A 16,989-nucleotide genomic window follows, 5' to 3' on the forward strand; every position below is an offset into this window, starting at 1 on the left:
TTCACTGTTTTATAACTGAAAGGCTTTGAAAATTATCAATATATAAAGACATAACAATGAAGATGGCAACTCCTAAATATATCTGACATACCGTCATAGTGATGACCAAATTACAGGTTCATCACCCAACGGACCGTACAGATAAATCTAATGGTCATTTTTCAAAAGGAATTGAAAATCAAGAAAGAAGATCTCTTGAAATACCAATGGTAAAAAAAATTGGACCGCTAGTTTTCTGGTAACCTAAGTTTCGACCAGTATGTTAACAATCTTTTATTTTTAATGATAGTAAGATTTTTATTTTCTTATGAATGGCAATTCCAAGAAGTTTTCGATGATATTCGTTTTTGTTTTTAATTAAGTCAAAAGGTCAAATTATAATGCTTATCTTTGGAAAGAAATGGATTGTAATAGCTGTCTTATTTTTCATTACATTAACACTGCGAAATAAATAAGTATATGATGTTAAAGCTCATTTGCAAGACCATTTACAAAAAGTTAAGTATGTTGTAAAACCTTTTAGTGAGACAGTTTTATCCAACATATTTTCAACATTGTACAATAAATTCAATCATTTGTAGGTGATGTGCGAAAGGTCTTTGTCGATGGTGTCAATGATAATTTTACATGGCCATTTAAAAAACTAAGTATAGCTACTGTATGAATTTAGCCAATTACCCCAATAATAATAGTTTAAGATATATATCTTAAAATGCTATAGGTAAGAAAGGAATCGTAATATATTGTTTTCCTTTTCAAATGATTTTCAACTGCTTTATTTTCATATGTTGCCAAAAACCTGCAAGGTTTTTAATATTGTTAGTACTTTTATTTATTTATTTTATTTAAATTGTGGTGGATACTAGAAGTGGAAGGTTCCCCTGAGCACTGAAATTCTATACAACTTATTTACTCCTTCTGGCTTTGTTTTTGGGAGCTCACAACACGTGTGAATAAGCCCCAGTGTGGTGTTCTGCATTCAATGTTCGGTTAACGCGGTCTCCGCCCTGGTACTTAAACAAACGTGTCTGTCTAGGTCTTTCCAGAACAAATATTGGCTATTGAACAATTAAGAATTAGTAAATGTTGATCAAACACCAATTTTTGTAGATGATATCACAATCTTTGCGCAAATCCCCTTCACATTGAACAACTCGTGTTACTCATGAGTGTGAAAAAATATTAATGACACACAACTCAAACAATATAATTAAAAAAGAAAAAATCAGGACCTAAGCCAAATAAATTAAATCAATAACCTTTTAAAATAAGTGAATTAAAATTTAAAAAATAAAATAAAAATATGATCAGTAGCATATGTAACTCCTTGCCATTAACAATTAAAAATAAGTGCCTTCAATGTTGAAAAAAAGGTCCTTCCTTGCCCTTTTGGGCCTCAACAAGCCTGTTAATCAGAGTAACTTGTATTAGAGATTTTGGCATTATCATTGATAGTAAACTCACCTTTAAGCTATATTTACAAGAAATCAAAAATCGCTCCTTTAAAATGCTTGGCTTCATAATCCAAAGTATCTATCAGTTCAAAAATCCTTCTTGCTTTGTCTATCTATATAATTTACTTGTTCAACCTATTGTTGAATGTGCCTCAATCATCCACACTACATAAACTGATATAAAACTTCTTCAAACTGTTCAAAATAAATTCCTTCATAGATTATATTTCAAATTAAACTCACAACGACAATTCCTCTCATGCACCCATTAAATCTGACATCAATATTTCTCATCTTAGCTGCAGAAGAAAGTATTTTGAGATTATTTTTATTTTCAAATTAATTAATAACTGTATAGATTCCCCAGAAATCCTTGGTAAACTCCAATTTTATGTACCTCCTTGCCATCTCAGAAATCACAAATCGGTTTTTGACCTGCAAAATAAAAATGGTACTATGCATGTAGTTATAATGTTTTATTATAATTTGTTGTATAATTCCTAGTCGTTATAATTATACAGATAGGGTGTTTAATTAAATCTTTAGGTTGTTTTATTTATAAGGATTTTATTATCTTTTTCATTGATGCATACTGTAGTGTTATTATTATTATTATTATTATTAATTTTTAAGGGCGTTTTAACGGCTAAGGTCATTTCACGCCCTAACATCCAAACCTTCTATCTTAGGTTAGCTATATCTCTTCTGAGTGCTATAAAGCTCTGACTCCAAACATTCACTCGTAATCTTATTTTTTCTTTTTAAAATTCTTAATTCGGAAGGCCAAATGCATACAAAATTCCCATTTTAAATTGCATAAAATTTAATAAAATTATAAAATTTATTTGTTTCTTTTTTTAATTAGAATTGTGAATTTTGTTCCATAATTTAAAAATTCCCCGTAGGCTTGTATGGCTAATAATAATAATAATAATAATGGAGTCAGACTAGCAACAGTCTCAGCATGAGTATTGGCTCATCCTTATCCTTTTATTCTTCCATTCAAATATGATATGTAGTGTTTTATACTTTATTAATGTTGAGTTAGTTATAAACATTGCATTGTATTTTTTTTTCTTCTTACTTTTGTATAATTTTTCTTTTTAAAATGAGGTTTTCACCCATTAAAAAATGTACTATGTATGCAGTTATAATGCTTTATTACATATTTTTTGTATAATTTCTAGTTGTTATAATTATATAGACAGGATGTTTAATTAAATATTTATGTTGTTTTATTTATAATGATTTTATTGGTTTTTTTCATTGATGTATAGTGTAGTGTTCTATTCTTTATTAACGTTGAGCTAGTTATAAACATTGCATTGTATTTTTTTTCTTACTTTTGTATACTTTTTCTTTTTACGAATGAGTTTTTAGCCCGTAAAAAAATGTAGCATGTATGCAGATATAATGCCTTATTATATTATGTATATATAAATATTTTTTTATAATTCTAGTTGTTATAATTTTATAGACAGGATGTTTAATTAAATCTTTATGTTGTTTTATTTATAATGATTTTATTGTCTTTTTCATTGATGGAATAGTGTTTTTATTCTTTATTAATGTTGAGTTAGTTATAAACATTGCATTGAATTACAATTAATTAAGGTTTTCAGTTGAGATAAAAAAGTCAATGGCACGAGCGGGATTCGAATACTAACTATAACTGCTATATAACTATAATTGCATTGAATATATTTTTTTTCATACTTTCGTGTACTTAAGAAATGCGTTTTTCACCAGTAAAAAAATGTACTATGTATGCAGTTATAATACTTTATTATATTATTTTTATATAGGTTTTTTTCTATAATTCCTAGTCATTACAATTATATAAACAGGTGTTTAATTAAATCTTTATGTTATTTTATTTATAAAGATTTTATTGTCTTTTTCATTGATGTATAGTATAGTCTTTTATTCTTTATTAATGTTAGTTAGTTATAAACATTGCCTTGTATTTGTTTTTTCTTCTTACTTTCTACTTTTTCTTTTTAAAATGAGTTTTTCGCCCATAAAAAAATGTACTATGTATGCAGATATAATGCTTTATTATATTATTTTTATATAGTTTTTTCTATAACTAGTAGTTATTATTTTGATATAAACAGGGTGTTTAATTAAATCTTTATGTTGTTTTATTTATAAAGATTTATTTATTCTTTATTAATGTTCAGTTAGGTATAAGCATTGTTATTACATTTTTTTTCTACTTACTTTTGTATTTTTTTTTCAAGAAATGGGTTTTTCACCAGTAAAATAAAAATATAAATAAAAAAATATAAATCAGCAATAATCTTTTGAGTAGGTCAACGTACATATGTCTAGATTATTATCGATGTTCTGCCTTTAAAGGAATGTGTAATCATCGTATTTTCAGTAATCAAGAATTAAAATGAATAAGTTAAAAAACAAACCGAACACTGAAGAGTGTTTTAGTGAAAGTAAAATTCGTATAGAAGCGGTAAAGAAAGTCAAGCGAAAGCTCCATCTAGGGAAAGGAGAATTCTCATCAGTACTAGAAAGGGATCATTGTACTCCTCCGCCCCAACGTTTAGAAAAAGTAGTCCTTTCCAGTATTAAATACGTTCTCTTTTTTTATTTCGGCCTTTTTTTGATAAAATTAAAGTCCGCGGGTCTACCGGTGATTGTAATGTCGCGGGACGGGCTCGAGCCGAGTGCTTCAACCCGATCCGAATTCCGTCAAAGCTGCAGACAGAACTCGAGTTCTCACTGCCATGATTGATTTTAAGCGTCTTTCAGAGTTAGATAATTTTTTAGCCAACTCCTTCCTCCAAAATTTTATTTACTTTCGCCACTCGATTTATGGAAGATAAACGCCCCAGGAAGACGGTGGAAACAGACCAACGCTTTCAGGTGAGTCGTCCCTTGGCCCGTGAAAAACCATCTCTCAACGTTGACCATTCCAACTGCCTTGTTTTCTTATGTATGTTCCTTTAATTTTCCTTGATAGATCCTTTACCCTTTGTTTTTCCGTTTTAGAGACCCGGGCGTACGCCCACGCGTCTTTTTACGTCCGTATTTTCAATATTTCCATTTCCATTTTACGGATTTTGTTTATAAGCAGTAAGAAAAAACTCAGCCATTGTGCTCGGACCGGAGGCGTTCCTTACATATGGGTGGGGACGGCTTGTTGGAATTAATTCACGTCAATCTAGGAACATAAATGACAAATTCGACAATCTGAGGTATTTGCTATTTGGGTAGTTAATTAGTTTTAACCCTTTCTGGGTGTCAACATCCCCCGAACCTGCTATCGACGCCTGTGTAAATATGTTTACATTTTGAAATCGCCCTTTCCTCTTTTTCAGGGTTCCTTGGATTCCAACCGAACTCGCCTAATCCTTCCAACGGTAACACTTTATCCATAGCAACAAAATTATGACAAGCGTGAAGGAAAAAGCTTTGTTTTGGTTGAAAAAAAAAGACTATTAAAACATTTAGCCTCATCGTCTCTCATGGTTACACCATTATTATTAATTAAAAAAATAAATAAATAAATAAAATTTAAATAAATCACGAAGAAATCGTTATGTGCAAAAATTGCGCATTTAATCTAACCCTTTCTTTTCAACTGATTTCATTTAAACAAATAATACGGTTAAGTTTAATGTTTTAGATTTTAACGATTTACGTTCCAGGACGTATGAAGGTAGAAGGGAATTTTGCCAGATTTTTTGTAAGGACAAATTTTAAAAAAATTGGTTATCAAAAATTTGCAACCTTCCATTTTTGGGGGAAACAAAGCACGCAGCGCAACCTAACAAATGCCCGGCCAATCAGACTGATTTGCGTCATGTGTAATAATTATTCTAAGCTTTCCAACTTGTTATTATTATTATTTTTCAACTTTGGCATTTTTAAAATTGCTTGTATTTACTTAATTTAAATTGTTTGTAATATTTTTAAATTACTTAAAAAAGAGTACCTTGCGTATGTTGAAGTAGTGCAAAAAAAGTTTGAGGGATATGGGCTTGAAAGATACAAAATTAATACACAAATAAAATCCACATACAGCTGATGACCTTTAGAAAATGGAATGGTCATTGAAAAAAGTCTAATTTTTTTAAAGGCCTAGCAAACTAGCATATTACCAAGAGTACATTTTGAGGATTATTTCATCATATATAGTTTGGGGGGGAGGGTTGTAGGAAAAAAGGGCCAGGGGCCACAGTAGGAATCGAACCCACAACCACAGAGTCTATGAGCTGAGAGTCTACCACTGACCACTTAGCTACCCCAATTAATCGATTCTATTTGTTAACTATGTAATCCCACACTGGATACAGATATAGAACCTACCATAAACCCTAGCTCTACTACCTTAACATTCTCCACCTATTTGCCTTTAATTATATACAATTTCAATTAATTATTCTTTTTTATCAAGGTCTTGGTTGAGATTAAAAAGCCAGTGTCACGAGTGGGATTTGAACCCACAACCTTAGGTTGCTGCTCTAACTATGGCGTAGTGAGCCGAAGGTCATGGGTTCGAATCCCACTCATGTCAACTTTTTCTTCTCAACCAGGACCTTATGTAAAAATAATAATTAATTGAAATTAAACATAATGTTTACTCTCATTTTTAAAAGTTTATTTACAAACATTATTTTTATTGCATAACAATTATCTTAACAGGCTTACTTCTAGATCAAGATCCCCCCCCCCCCAGTTGTATTAGATTACAATTTTGTTGATTGTTTGTCGAGTGGATTGTTGAGGAGTCAGCCAGAAAAGAAAGGCGAGAGGCAAAAAAAAAGTGACCATCATTAATATTTTTAATTATCACTTAGACAATCATCCATATCTTACAACAATGTTTAGTCCATAATTGGTTTGCTTGATTAAGTAGCAGAAATTTTGATTTGGATCCATTGATGATGTCCAAATTTATACTTTTGTCAAAAATAATCGCATGAACACTTAACAATCTCATGCAACTGTTTCAATGCATCTGAGAGCAGTTGGATATGTTTGGAGTAATATGTGGGTCATTTGTTGATTGTGAAGTTGATCCATTATCACTCTAGGGTAATTAATAGATTCACACCATAGTGAACTCACTTGTTTATATTTTTCTTAGAAAACAGTTTGTAAATTAAATTGAAAAACAGAGTTCTGAAAATGATGTGTCTTCATTTTACTATGAACTAATCATCGGATTATCTAATTGTCTTATTAGCCATGTAAGTGGTTCTGGTTTCAAATCCTAGCATTGCACTTGTTATTTTATGTGACATTTATTATATAAAAAGTATGGATGGGTAGTTGAACCCCCTTGTATAACAGGAATTACTTTATTTTTACTGCAGTTAATTTTAATTTTCCAACAATTGCAAAAACTTGCTCTGTGTTATTTAATCTGTTGAATGTTGCATCGGTCCTCCAGGAGGAAGAGTAGAGGCTATAGCATTGTTAGCATAGAGAGCTGTTTTGACATTTCATGATGAGGATATGAAATGAAAATATATCAGGAAAGAGTCGGTCGCATTATGGATTTCTGAGGGCCATTATTTCTAAAATTTAATAATGCTTATATTTAAAAGTGTAAAGCAGGTTGAAAAAATTAATCGGAAATGTACATTTAATAAAATTAGTACAATCTTCTACATCCTGAAAATCAAATATGGCGTTTAGGAAAAGGAATAGTCAGTATCTTTTAAAAAGAAAAATACAGTACATACTTGTATTTTTTTATTTAATTGGTGATTCTCCTCAGTATATGCTGCTGATGAATCATAAACTGTAATTCACCCCAGCTTTAACATATTGTTTGACCTGCTATGCTTTTCTTGAATCATTTCTATTTTCATTGTGTTTTCTAAAATTTGAAAGTACGAAAGATGTGTCTGGCTATATTGGGCCAACACAAAAATTCCAAAAAGAAGTTAAGAAAATGTGCTGGAGATATCAGTTTAGTTAAATTAGTATAAGAAGAGTACTTTTTCTACATTACTTTACAGTTTTAGGAAGCACTTTGGTATTACTGGCGGTATAAGGTATTTTTGTCTTTTGTTTTATGAGGGTATTTCAACTATGAACTCTCGGGGTGCTGGTGTTTTTGATAACAAGCCGTATGAAGTGCTGCATTCTAAACCATTGTAGCCACCGATGTCCCTTGATGTTTTTAAATCTCACTCTGCCAGAACATGTTTTGTTGAAAACAATGACATATTAGCAGAGCAGTCCTATTGTTAACTTATGAGTTTGCATGTTTTTTTGTTATACGTACAAATTATTACAGAGTTCAGTGTAATGGTCATACACATATAAATATTTTTTTGATGTTGGTTTTTAATTTAAATATTCAAAACTCAAATCCTTTTATTCCTAAACTATTCGCAAAAGTCATTCGTTGTATTTTTTGTTTTGTTTTTTGATCCTTTTCTTTTTTAAAGAATGTTTTATTCATAAAGTTTTTATCATTTTTTCTCGTATTTACAATTCTCTTATCCCTCGTCGTTCCATTTCAATCTAAATATCACATTTTGCATTCGTTATTCTTAGCAAGTTTGTTTTATTATTGATAGGATAATTTTATTAGGTCTTTGTTAATTTATTTTGTTTTTCATAGTACTAACAAGCCGTTCAATTTTTGTTCGCAGAAATGTTCAGTATGTGATTCTAACCAATTGCATAAATGCATTTGGTTATGCAGAGAGGACTGTGGAATATGATATAAACTGTTAAGTTAGCATTTGACTTGACTACTCACCAAAGTGAGTAAAACATTTTCCGGTTCTTATTTTATTGTTTTTTTTCGTAGAAATATGATTTAGATTGTTCAGTTGTCATATGTATTTGTGATAATATTTGTGCATTCTCTGTGTTTAGAATTGGTCATCACCGATTAAGCTTTATGAGGAGCTACACAAACTATGTTTCACATTAGTTAAAGGCACTCATTATTACCTCTATACAACTGTTTTCTAGATTGTATTAATATGAAAAATGTCATACTATGCTTTACAGGGTTTTCTATTTTTTTATTTCAGGATGGTAGTAGATTCAGGTCAGGTACACAAAGCACTCACTGCCGGGATGAGCCCTAGAGAGCTCTCCGAAAATGATGACATTGCTACTTCAGTTGTCCTGGACCCTTATCTGGGCTTCGTTACACACAAAATGAACATCAGGTTCCGCCCTATCAAAACCAACAGGGATGAAATCAAGAACATTATCGAAGAGTTCAAAAAGCACCAAAATTATTCTGCTACGTATAAGAAACTTGTCAACGGAGACTGGATGCCAAGAACAAGTCATATCAGAAGTAAATTACAGCAGCAACGCCTAGAACAACATGTAAGTTTTTATTATTTTTAAAAGATTTCCTTTAATTTAACTAATACAATTTGAATTGGTTCAGATTTACCGTTATTTGAGGGTCTTTGATAAGGATTCAGGTTTCATAATTGAACCATGTTATCGATATTCCATGGAGGGACAGAAAGGTGCAAAAATATCTGCAACAAAGAAATGGTACTTAGTTTATAAAAGTGTCTTAACATTTTTATTAATTTTCTAGAATTTCTTAATTTTTTTTTTACAGGTTAAAAAATGAAAAGATTTCATGCCTAGTCGGTTGCATAGCAGAACTGACTGAGGAAGAAGAAGCCCAGCTGCTTAGACCCGGGAAAAATGATTTTAGCGTCATGTTTAGTTGTAGAAAAAACTGTGCCCAATTATGGCTAGGCCCTGCAGCGTTTATCAACCATGACTGCAGGGCTAATTGCAAAGTGAGTGTTAAACTTAAAACATTAAATCTGTGTTTACAAATGTACACATAAAACAAAGTTAACACATTCACTACGGAGGACATCAGATGCGTCTTTGGTGATTAGTGGGGGTGGGCTTTGTGAGGAAACATTCTACCTGCTCTATCCGTCCTCAGTTTGACCCACCCAACCTATCCTAAAATGCATTTTGCCCAACTCATTTCGACTACTGGATTTTTTTACTTATAGAGAATATTATTTTTATATTAGATAGATATTTATATATTTTTTATATTATTATATTAATTTTATTCCTATATAGAGAAGTGGAAAAAGGTTAAAAGGGTTAGGTTACCAAACAATGAAATAACGCCAACTGGCTGCGGGTTGTTCCTGAGTTTTTCGAGCAGGTAGTGCGAGTATGGCCTACACTACAAAGGCGATAAGGCGCTGCTGTACTGAATGTGTTAAATATAATTTTATAAAAAACTAGATTTATAACAAAATTCAGGCAAAACCAATAACATGTTATGTTATTATAATAACTTGTATTAGTTATTGTTACTTTAATGGTCAAATTTGCATTTGTTTTATTCTTCAGTTTGTTGCCACGGGGAGGGACACAGCTTGTGTTAAAGTACTGAGGGATATCGAAATTGGAGAGGAAATCACATGTTTCTACGGGGAAGATTTTTTTGGGGATGGAAATGACTATTGTGAATGTGAAACATGTGAAAGGTTTGTTTTACCTTTAGTATCTATATAAATATCTATATAGATTGGTTGAAATTTGAAAAACTTTTTCTACTTTTTTCAGGAGAGGAACAGGCGCTTTTGCTAAAGGCAAGCCAAATAGCGAAGATCTCACAAACTCGGGGTACCGACTGAGGGAAACTGACAACAGAATCAACAGAACAAAAATTCACAAACAGAATGGTATTCCACCGCCTAAACAGGAAAGCTCTCCTGATGTTCCAGAACAGATCGAACCTGTAAAAACACAAGGGATTGTGACCCCCTTGAGTATCAGGGAACTCAGGCAAAAAGGAATGACTAAGTACGATGCGGAAATGCTAATTGCTCAGGGTTGCCAGTTTACCGACATTAGCGAAACGAGCAAAAAATTGACAGAGAGCAAGATCAGTTCAGCTTTGAGAGGGAGATCGGAAAGTGTTTCTAAGGAAGCTGAAGTTGTAATGGTGCGGCATAGTAGAAACTTAAGGAATAAGACCAAATTATTGGCTGAGGAGGTTAAGAAGAAGGAGAATGAAGATTCAACACCATTTGAACTTACTGTAACTCCTACAGCTGAAAGTACAGTCCCGGCTAGCAATGTGCCATCTCCAGAATTGGGCGTTGCACCATCAACAAGGATGTCTTTAAGAAATAAGCGTTTGAGTGAACCCTATTTTGATGAATCGTCAAATGTAAGTGATAAAACCAGCAGTTGTACTAATTTGAATGAATTGATCCCTAATTTAAGATTTGAACATCTTGAGAAACGGGATGACTCGAGTGAGGATTCAAAAAAAGAAAATTTTAAACAGTTAGCATCTTATATAAAATATAAACAGAGTGAAGGTGAATCTGTAAATAACGTTAAACATAAAAGTAACTCATATATTCGGACAAATTTAAATGGGAAAGTGCACAAAGCGAATATTAGAAGGAGAAAAAGTAATGATAAGACAAGTTTGATTTATACCGAGCAATGTGGTGAGAAAGACATTTACGAATTTAGCGATGAAAGTGAAACCCCGACATTACTTAGGAAATCTAGAATATCGCATAGGAGGACTAGTGAAGGTTCAAGTTGCCAGGTGGAAGACCACAAGCCAGAATCTGAACAGGTGACTCCAGAAAAAAGTAGAGGCTTAAAGCTGACTCTTCGTATGAAAAGGAGCCCTGTTCTTGATGAGATAATTGAGTCGGGTACGAGCTGGAGTGAAGATTCGTACGAACCCCAGTATGAGATTTTGCGCTTCACTGGGGTCGATGATGAAATCAGAAACACACATAGAAAGAAAAAACACAAAATGAAAGATAAAGAACATAGAAGAAAAAAATTTAAGGAAGATAGATATCAACCAATTCATCATACGCCTCTTAAGAGACTACGGTTAATAGTAGGTAACGAAACTAGGACTATTAATTTACCTGCTACCGCTCAACAGGTAATTTAGTATTCTCTGGTAAGAGAGTAGTAGCGACAACAATTCGTAATTTAATTTTTTTTATCAACTTTCAACTGTTATGTGATACTTATATAATTAGATTATCATATCCCTCTAGCTCTTGAAACAGTAGGCTCGTGAAGCTCACAATTTTATTTATTAATTCAAGTTTCACATCAGTGATGATTTTGTATAAAATTTAATAAATATTTTATGGGACAATTTAAGGGGAATTCAATAAAAAATGTATGACTGCAAATCACGAGTGAAACTAAATGAGAGCCAATTTTATATCGGTTGTTTAGTTGTTTTGGGACACCTGAAGCAGTTGGTTCTAGTCAATTCTAACCCAAATCAACTATGCAATGTGTATCACAAAACTGTTTTCCGTATTTTTTTTAGCATCACGTGTCACTTTATTGTAGGAGGCTAAATCCATCTTCTGAAGTATGCATACTAGCTCTCAAATATTTATTTTATTATTTTAATTTAACAAGGAAACACAATATGTTACAAAAAAATTCATAAATGTCAAGGGTAAAGGGGGAAAATCCAGCCTTATGATTCTGTAGAAATAAAATATAAATTTTAAATTTTTGTTTAAAAATTGTTTTTCAGCCTAACAATGCCTTAGATTTAGGCTGCTCGAATGGCTTTTATTATTTTTTTTATTGATATTTTAGTTTACATAGCAGATTAAATTTAATACAACTTATTGTATTTTTCTTTTTTTGTTAATTAGGAAATATAGGGTCCTTCTACTGTTGCAAGGTCTGTACAGTCACCGTTTACATATTTTTCATAGTTTAACTGGTTACAACAAACAAATTTGATTTCAGGTTGGTGAAAATAATTTTTTACATATTTATGTGTTTACATTTTTATTTATTTAAGTGGGTGCTATGGTTAAATGTTCTTTACAACTAACTTTGCAACAAAAATCGCCAACAAAATTTGTAATCTTACTTTCATTATAGGGACTAAATAATTTTTGTTTTTGTGTTTCCTTGCGTATTACTCGTTAATAACTTTTTTTTCTTCAAATAACATGTAAAGTCAAAGAATTACTGAAGTTTGACAATCTTATCTATAATCAATAATGTTAATAATTAAAATGAATCTGTTTTTATTATTTTTAATATGATTTTTTAAATATATAAATGAATTTACTGTACAGTGTATAATACCAAGTATTATATATGGGTGATGGTAAATTGTAATTATTTGTGCAATGAAATCTTAGAAAACCTAGAAAGAAGTAACACAAATAAAAAAATAAAAAAAATAAATTATAAAAAAAAAAAATTAAAAAACGAATGTGTGGTCAATAGAATTTGGATTAAATGTATTTTAATGTAAGAGTGTGTCAACCATAAATAAATGTTAAAGGCTGAATTGAATAAATTGTTTTAGATTATCCAGGCCAGGTGATCTGTCTTGAAATATATCTATGTGCAATTTTGACAGAAACCGCTTGAAATATGTTTTAGAATTGTTTATATGTTGTCAGTACTTTCAACCTGCACAAAACAAAATGTTTTATTATATTACTTTTTGTACAATCTGTTGATATATCTGTTTATTATTTGAGGGATTAATTTGTTCATTAAATAAGTCCCTTAATGACAAGCAAATTTAAGAAAATGAGATCAAAATGAAGAAGAGAAAGTGAATTTAAAAAGATGTGTAGTTTGGGCTTAGTTACATATTATTTTTTTAATTAGATCTGAGGGATGAATTTGACAAAACATGACAAGAGCTTTAATTTCTTTTAGCGGAATCACCTTTTGATAACTTGATTGTTTGTTTATAGATGAGAAATGAGGATGAAAATATGTGAAGAGAAAACATATAGTTCAGCATGAAGTGTAGGTTTTGTTCATCTCATTCACTCCACATACATTCCACAAAAAAATGTTAGTCACAGATACAAAACATGTTTTTTATTAGCTTAACAACAGCCTTGTCTCTATTCTAATAGACAGTAATATGTTATTACTTATTAGCAACTAGGTATGATTGTTATAAAAATTATAGCTAAATACTTATTTTATTGCTTATAATGATTTATAAAAAGATATATCTTTAAAAAAAAAATTAACGTAGTCAAATAAAAATGACTGAACATTTCATTCTTTATGTTTCAATTGAATGTAAATTGTGCATAACATTTATTATAAGTATTTTTAAACGTATTGTATGACCAAAATGGTCTTTGTTTTGAATGCCGCGCATTCAACTATTAGTATCTCCAGGAAAACTAAATTAACTGGGCTCTTCCTTCTATAAATAATGTTAATATTTGTATAATATTGTTAATTATTAGGTGTCATGAACAAATGGCTAATGTAATATATTGTATTTATTCAGAAGTTAGTTTTAAAATTAGCTATGCCCTGATGACTGATGCTGTGAATAAATAATTTTTTTGTATTTGACATTTTTTTCACTCTCATAAGACCTACATTTTTGACTAAATTTACCTTTACATTTCAATCGTACATCAATCCGTAAAAATCTTTACTGAAGAAACCCCAGAAGACTTAAGATTAAGATAGAGTAGGAGTTGGTCTCTTTACAGCCTGTACACCTTGACGAGTATTGGTCTATTGTGCATCTTCATTGCTGTCCAGTGATCCTTAATAAGCATAATTTTGTTATCCGATCTCAAAGCTTTTTCAAGGACTTACATATGTATCCTTCCTTCCTACATAGGCCTTCGAACCAACATGAAGAACCAGATGAAATTCTCTACTTGGATATATCTGCGCAGGCTTGTTTCTGCCACTCTGAGCCTATACGTATGCCTCTGGAGTGTAAAGCGTCCCACAGACCAACAATTCGAGTGCTAAAAAATCCTAGATTTAGTAGTTCCGCGGTTACTTTCTGCAATTGTCCTTAGATGAACTTTTTCGCATGTCTCTGCCCTGGTCTACATTCCCATAGAACAGAGAACTTATTTTAATGTTTCAACAACTGCCATTTTCAAGAAATTTTTATTTCTTAAGTTATAAATTTTTAAAAATTGTTACCGTTCATATAAAGTTGAAGACAAATGAATTACAAAAAAAAGTCATTTTTTATGTTAGAAGGTCAACTGTTGCTTCTGACCATACTTAATTTGCCTTCGCTTTATAAGTAGTAGACAGTGAATGCACTTGCCATATTTTACAGTAAATAGGCTACAAACAAATAATATAAATTTTTATTTCAGTTTTCGTCTGGATAAACTATGTTCATAAAAATGTATATGTAAGGAAAAGCATTGAAATATTCAATTAAATTACTATTGTTTGGAAGAAGGGAATTAAAATTTAGAGTTTTTTTTATTATTTAGTAACCATATTTGCTTAGTGGTCATTAGAAACTTGACTGTTTTTTTCTTTTTCATTTATGTAAAAGGCTTAAGCCTTTAATTATTGTAAATAAATAAATTTCTCCACTACTTTACTCAAGATGCACTTCTTTAAAATTAAAAATTAAAAATATAAAAAAATTACAATACTCTAAATAATTCCAATTAATTATTCTTTTTATCTAAGGTTTTTCATGTCAACAACAAACCGCAGATAAAAAAAATAATAATAAATTAGAACAAATAATATGGNTTTTAATTTTTATTTATTTATTTATTTTATTTATTTATTTATTTATTTTTTTTAAGTAGTGCATATTGGGTAAAGTAGTTAGTTGGAAAATTTATTTATAATAATTAAAGGCATAAGCCTTTTACAACATAAATACATAAATGATCAAGAAAAAACCAGACAAGTTTCTCTAATACAAACTCATAGGAAAAACTTATATACAAATTAATCTTTTTATGTAAGGTTTTGGTTGAAATGAAAAAGTGTCACGAGAGCAGGATTGAATCCTTACATAAAAAGATGAATTAATTGAAAGAAGTAATTTGGTCAATGTACTAAATGTAATTGATTAAATACAAATAATAATTGAACAATAGAATGAAGTAAAGTGCAAATAACATGAATAAATAAGATGAGCAATATTATAAATAAGAATCTAAAGAAAAAACATTAAACAACACTTTTAAAATATTTAAAGAAGCGTGGAAAATATCAATGTCACCAGGTAGTTCAGATATTCTTTAAATTCAGTCTATTTGATAATGATAAGTTTAATTGCTTCTATGATGATGAATGAAGAAAGAATTTTGATTCTGGTCAATCTATTAAATTTTCTAATAATTTGTATAAGAAAAATGAATAAATAAATGAAAAATATAAATTTGTACAGCTTTATGGTATGTATAATAGAAGTGTATAAAATTGATTTCTGTTGCAGAATTTAAGTTTTATGAACTCTATATCCAATCAATCCTAAAGTTGAATCAAGCATTTTCATCAGTGAAGAAAGTCAGAAGTTGGTACATTTAAATCTTCAACTATCATCATTGTGTTAGGTTTCAATAATACATCACAAGTTTGAGGCTTTTTTTAAAATAATTTCAAGATACTAGTCGTTGTTTTTGGAGCATTATAGTCGAAAGTGATATTTTATTCATAAATAATAAATAAACATTTCTCCATTTGTTGAGTGTATTTGATGACCTCATTGAAATTTCAATTGAGAGACCAGTGCAGACATGAATTAAAACATTGAAGTTTGAACATATTTAACACAATTCATATCAACACACATACACACAAACACAAATCAGAATTGGTAGAATTATTACTGAAAATTAAAATAAAAGAAGTAAAGAAAAAGAATTTGGATGATGTTTGCTTTTCCCACGTGCGGATTTTGCCCTTTTCTCTTAATCGGAACTCAACCTCATCCCTTTCTAATTTATCGACCGCTCGCCTGATAAGGCACCGGACTTGTTAAAAGCTCAGTTGAAGCTTTTGAATTTAAGAATTTCGACAAGTTTCCGACGGTCAAAATGATCCGGTTAAGGCCGACGAACAGAGCACACGCCGAACAAGAAAAGCGAATGGCGAGAAATTCCGTTATATGCAATATTATAGTCTTTGCAGCCACTGTGGCGTTGATAAGAGCAAGTAAGTCCAGTTCGAATTGGTATAATTTTTTTATATTAGCCGAGATCCGACATAATATTTATGTACAAACTGAATTTTCCAGCACCAAGGTTTGTCACCTCTTTCAACACCTACTACTGCTAGTCACGTCGAAGAAGGGGTTGATGAGCGTTTAGCGGAGAGTCGAGTCTTGCGTATCCTTCCACAGACAACTGGAAAAAAGTTGTGCTCCTCAGAAAACATGTACATTTTGTTGATATTGATTTACCATATTATATTGCACAATAAATAAAGTATATACAACATTTTTACAACCACTTATTTCAACCTATCTTTTTATTTTATTTTTTTAAACGAGGACATTTCAACTGTGGGTGTAGGTGTTTTTGACAAAAAGCCCATTCGTAAGTATGTCTGGTTCAAAAATGTAGGGCCACTGGATTCTAACTTTACAGTGATGAGCCCATGTCAATGCCTAAACATTTGCAGCCACTGACACAAACAAGCAGTTACCACTTTTATATTTACATTACAAATTATTGGTTTTACAGTTTCCCAAATAAGTAAAACATACATACGTAAAATGTTTATAACCCAACAATTATATAATCTTATT

General features: G+C 30.8%; 1 protein-coding gene and 1 long non-coding RNA gene across 5 annotated transcripts; one reads left to right on the top strand and one right to left on the bottom strand.

Moving 5' to 3' along the window:
* Positions 1–1,329: 1,329 nt before the first annotated feature.
* LOC106669136 lies at positions 1,330–5,823 on the bottom strand. The gene is made up of 4 exons (XR_001340884.2): positions 5,410–5,823; positions 1,698–1,889; positions 1,465–1,628; positions 1,330–1,405 (listed from the first exon to the last, which is right to left on the bottom strand). It is a non-coding gene; the product is annotated as an uncharacterized LOC106669136 (long non-coding RNA).
* Positions 3,963–16,681, top strand: LOC106669134 (histone-lysine N-methyltransferase KMT5B-A). Of its 4 annotated transcripts, none has more exons than XM_024230064.1 (10): positions 3,963–4,337; positions 8,087–8,200; positions 8,477–8,783; positions 8,848–8,960; positions 9,031–9,217; positions 9,798–9,934; positions 10,014–11,370; positions 12,113–12,209; positions 15,676–16,394; positions 16,477–16,681. In XM_024230064.1, exons 3-8 carry the CDS (start codon positions 8,478–8,480, stop codon positions 12,119–12,121), a joined length of 2,109 nt encoding a protein of 702 aa, XP_024085832.1. In that variant the 5' UTR covers positions 3,963–4,337; positions 8,087–8,200; position 8,477; the 3' UTR covers positions 12,122–12,209; positions 15,676–16,394; positions 16,477–16,681. The 4 variants fall into 4 exon arrangements, with proteins under 4 accessions (XP_024085832.1, XP_024085835.1, XP_024085834.1 ...); XM_024230067.1 differs by having other exon boundaries at positions 10,014–11,322; XM_024230066.1 differs by lacking the exons at positions 15,676–16,394; positions 16,477–16,681 and adding an exon at positions 13,184–13,808.
* The last annotated feature ends 308 nt before the right edge of the window (positions 16,682–16,989 follow it).

This window comes from Cimex lectularius, unplaced genomic scaffold, assembly GCF_000648675.2.
Source record: "Cimex lectularius strain Harlan isolate CLEC.00 unplaced genomic scaffold, Clec_2.1 scaffold283, whole genome shotgun sequence".
Lineage (NCBI taxonomy): Eukaryota > Metazoa > Arthropoda > Insecta > Hemiptera > Cimicidae > Cimex > Cimex lectularius.